At 56.6% G+C, this 3,635-nt stretch overlaps 1 protein-coding gene across 1 annotated transcript in view; it reads right to left on the bottom strand.

The window, feature by feature from the left end:
- Positions 1 to 822, bottom strand: part of LOC102750926 (SCAN domain-containing protein 3) — a 5,265-nt gene extending 4,443 nt beyond the window's left edge. Inside the window, exon 1 of the mRNA XM_081827517.1 lies at positions 403 to 822. Within this exon, the coding sequence (XP_081683643.1) occupies positions 403 to 822 (420 nt within the window). The remainder of the gene's footprint in view (positions 1 to 402) is intronic.
- Positions 823 to 3,635: the final 2,813 nt, after the last annotated feature.

Here is a 3,635-nt window from a genome sequence, read left to right as displayed (position 1 = left end):
CTATCATGGAATCCAAATCTCATCATTCACCGTTTCCGGTATTTCTACTACATTTGGCTACTTCTCTATTTGTCTCTCCTAGAAGGTATTCTTTATACTCTCATACCGGTTTGTTTTCATATATGCTTACCGTAGTGGGTGCCCTAAGAAGAGACAGCTACTTTAATCTCACAGTCACTAAATAAGACGTATTTCCTACTGGTAAGCAATAGATCAAGGTTTCCCATTTGGTTACATCATCTACTTATTTGGATCAGCTGTCACTTACATCAACAGTCGTCCCACAGGCATGAATGTGTTCAAACGATAACGCAGCCACCCGTGGGAAGCTGATGGCACGTACTCCACCTTCGACGCACGCACTCCAATTCTCCAGGGAAGCTGGCACCTGCCATTTCTCACCTGCTGTCGAGGCTCATCCAGCTCCCTCTCCAGATCCTCCAGCACAGTCACCGCCTGCTCCCCGCTCTCCGGGTGCCGCTCCCGCACCCAGGCCTGCAGCTCCTCGGGCAGGATGGTCAGGAACTGCTCCAGCACCAGCAGCTCCACGATCTGCTCCTTGCTGTGCGTCTCGGGCCGCAGCCACTGACGGCAGAGCTCCCGGAGCCGGCTCAGCGCCTCGCGGGGCCCAGGAGTTTCCTGGTAGCAGAACTGCCGGAAGCGCCGGCGACAGAGCTCCCGGGTGTGAGACACGTTCTTCTTTAGGCAGCACTCCTGATCCCAAACGTGGTCTTCTTCTTCAACCTTCACTCTGATAATCTCCGCCTGGTCCCCCGCAGCCTGGCCAGCCGGGGCCGGGAGGACGCCGGCGGCCGCGGCCATCCTGAGCCCCGACAGCTCCCGCCCGGGTCTGGGCAGGTGCGCGCTCGGCCTGGCGCGCCGCCCCCCACGCTGGGCGGGAAGTTCTCGTGAACACGGGAGGACGGCGGCCGCGGCGCAGGACCTGTGTCCGAGACAACACGGGGCACTCCTGGGGCGAGTCCCTGGGACGGGAAGCCAGGCTCCGCGCGGACCGGCACGGCGGGCACAGGACCCAGCGCGCAGCACGGGCCCCGCCACGCCGAAACCCGACGTGACCGACGCCGCTTCGGGCCTCCTGACGCCCGGGCCCCGGAGCCGGGCGGCCACGGCGCGGGCAAGGTCGCTCCGGAGCCGAGCCCGGCGGCCAGCACGGCGGCCGCTCGCACACCCGCGTCCCTCAGCCGCGGCTCCCGCCTCCGAGGAGCGCAGGGCGGCCGCGCGACGCCCCAGCCGCGGGCCCAGGGCCACCCTCCCGGCCAGCGGGGCTCCCGACGCGCCCGCCGCCGCCCGCGCGCGCACTTCCGGTCCGCTCTAGGACTCCGGGAGGTGCGAGCTCTCGGTGGTCGTGGCCGCGCGACGCCCCGGCCGGCGGGGTGTCCGACGCGACGGCCCTCGCCCGCACGTCCCCGCCGGCCGGGTGCGCACTTCCGGTCCGCTCTAGGACTCCGGGCGGTGCGAGCTCTCGGTGGTCGTGGCCGCGGGCGGCTGCGCCCCGGAGCGAGCGCTCGGGAAAGCGGGCGCCGCCGCCGTCCGCGGGGCGTTCCACCGGCTCCAGGCGGCTCCGGGTTTTCTTGGCAGTCGGACGCGGGTGCGACGGCACCCCTGCGGCGCACGCCACGGCCGCGAATTTGCGGGCTGCACCCCGCCTCCCTCCCCGGTCGCCGCAAGCCAGGCTTGAGAAGGCACTGTGACATCCGGGGTCATCTCTCCATTTTACGGGTGCGGAAGCATCGCGACCCACAGAGAGGGCGCTTCCGCCGGCGGCGGCGGCGGCGGCTCCGCCCTGAGCCGACGCCGGAGCCACCGTGCGCGCTCCCCGAGCGCGGGGACGCCCCGCCCGCCGCGTGCTCCCTCGGGCCGCGCGCTCCGCGGCCACGGCGTCGGCAGGTGCGCGCAACGGCGGGGCTGGAGAAGGCGCGGCGCCAGGTCCGGGGGCCCCGGGAGCACCGGCGGCACCACGGTGCCCGCCCCGGTTCCTCCTCCTCCCCCGCACCAGCCGGCCCGGCCTGGCCAACAGCCTCGGCGAATGATACACCCCCGAGGGGAGTTTGTTGGACGGCTGCATGGCTCCCTCTCCCGGTTCTCGCTTCCCTTCTGCTTCGGTCCCTACTGATGACTCACATTTTGGCATTTCCGATTCAAGAGGCTTTGAAGAATCAGGACATTTCTTTTGGAAATCTCTAAATTAAAAGCTGTTACCCTTGGGTTCTGTACATGGTCTTGGGTGAGACCCTAAACCCAGTGAAATTGTATATAGAATGTTGGCTTCTGTGCGCTCGTCACGGATCTTCAAAGGAGCCTCGCAGGTTCCTGGCCGCTGTGAACGCGCGGCATTTACCTTCCGTGGTTTTCCCCTCGCCGACGGCTCCTCCGTTGCAGGCACGGATCCACCTTCTATCTCGTTCGTTTTCTGTGCGCTACGATCACGGCCATGCTGCGCACAGGACGCGGCCAACATGGAGCAAACAGGACTTCTAAATGCTCTATGGAAGGGTGTTAATTTCTTGGTAGATTGTCACTTTTAGTATCAAAAGTGATAGCACGTGTAAACAGAAGAAAAATTATATCACAAAGGTGCACATGGCAAAAAAATGAAAAACTCCTTTATTCCCCAACTCCATTTCTCAGAAAAATTCATACTGAGTTCGGTGCATATTCCTCAAATCTACTTTTAAATGAATATATAAACTCACAAATTAAGATTTATAAAAATTACATCATGCTCTATTACAATTGAGAAATTGCTGGGTTTTGTTTGTTTTAAAGTAAATCCTCTCCCAAAACTGCCAAGCCAACATGTGGGTACCTACCTCTGTCCCAGTGTTTTTAGTAGCAGCTATTATTTCCGTTAAGTGGATGGGCACATTGTCAAATTTCTGATACTGCAAAATGTTACAATGAACATTCTTAAACAAGTATTTTTAATTTTTTTGTGCTTAAGGAAAAAATTGTTGAGGGAGATTATTTTGAAAGATATTGCCAAACAGCCCCTCAGAGAAGTATTTATCATGACCCCTCACTTGCACACGCTCTTTGCGAGACCCTGGAGAGGGTAGCCCTGTATGAAACATGTTTTGTAAAAGTGCCAAAGTATATTATAATGGAAATTAGTTAAGACTGCTGCCTCTTTCATCAAAATGAATATAACCTAGGAATAGGTGTTTGATTAGAAATTGCAGCTTACTGTGTTATTACTGTTTTGATTGTCATCATCTGTGCAAATCCTGAAAACTAACTCAAATGTCTTAAAGTCTCATAAAATCAACCTAAATAATTACCTTATTAAGGCAATTTATGAAACTTTAATAGGGTCTTACAGTGCCAAGGATATGTATTATTGTGAAAGTAAAGCCTCACAAAGCTAAATAAATTTTTTTCCATACCTTGAAAAAAAAAAAAAGACTGCTGCCTCTTTCTACGGCAGCTTATCCTCAGATACATCATATACACCTTGGAGTGGCTGTATCTAATTTTGTGTTGATAACGTCTATTCTTTTTCTAAAACAGGACCAGCTAAGTTGTGCAGGCTGCAGACCTCACAAAATCTGGATGGCAACAGAAGCAGGGTGGAGAGTGCCCCAAATGCCTTAAGTTATATTTTGCTCATCACCTCT

The sequence above is a fragment of the Leptonychotes weddellii genome, chromosome 8 (assembly GCF_054177405.1).
Source record: "Leptonychotes weddellii isolate Sample4059 chromosome 8, ASM5417740v2, whole genome shotgun sequence".
Taxonomy (NCBI): domain Eukaryota; kingdom Metazoa; phylum Chordata; class Mammalia; order Carnivora; family Phocidae; genus Leptonychotes; species Leptonychotes weddellii.
The sequence above is the reverse complement of the archived record's forward strand: the minus strand, read 5'-3'. Positions and strand labels throughout refer to the sequence as shown.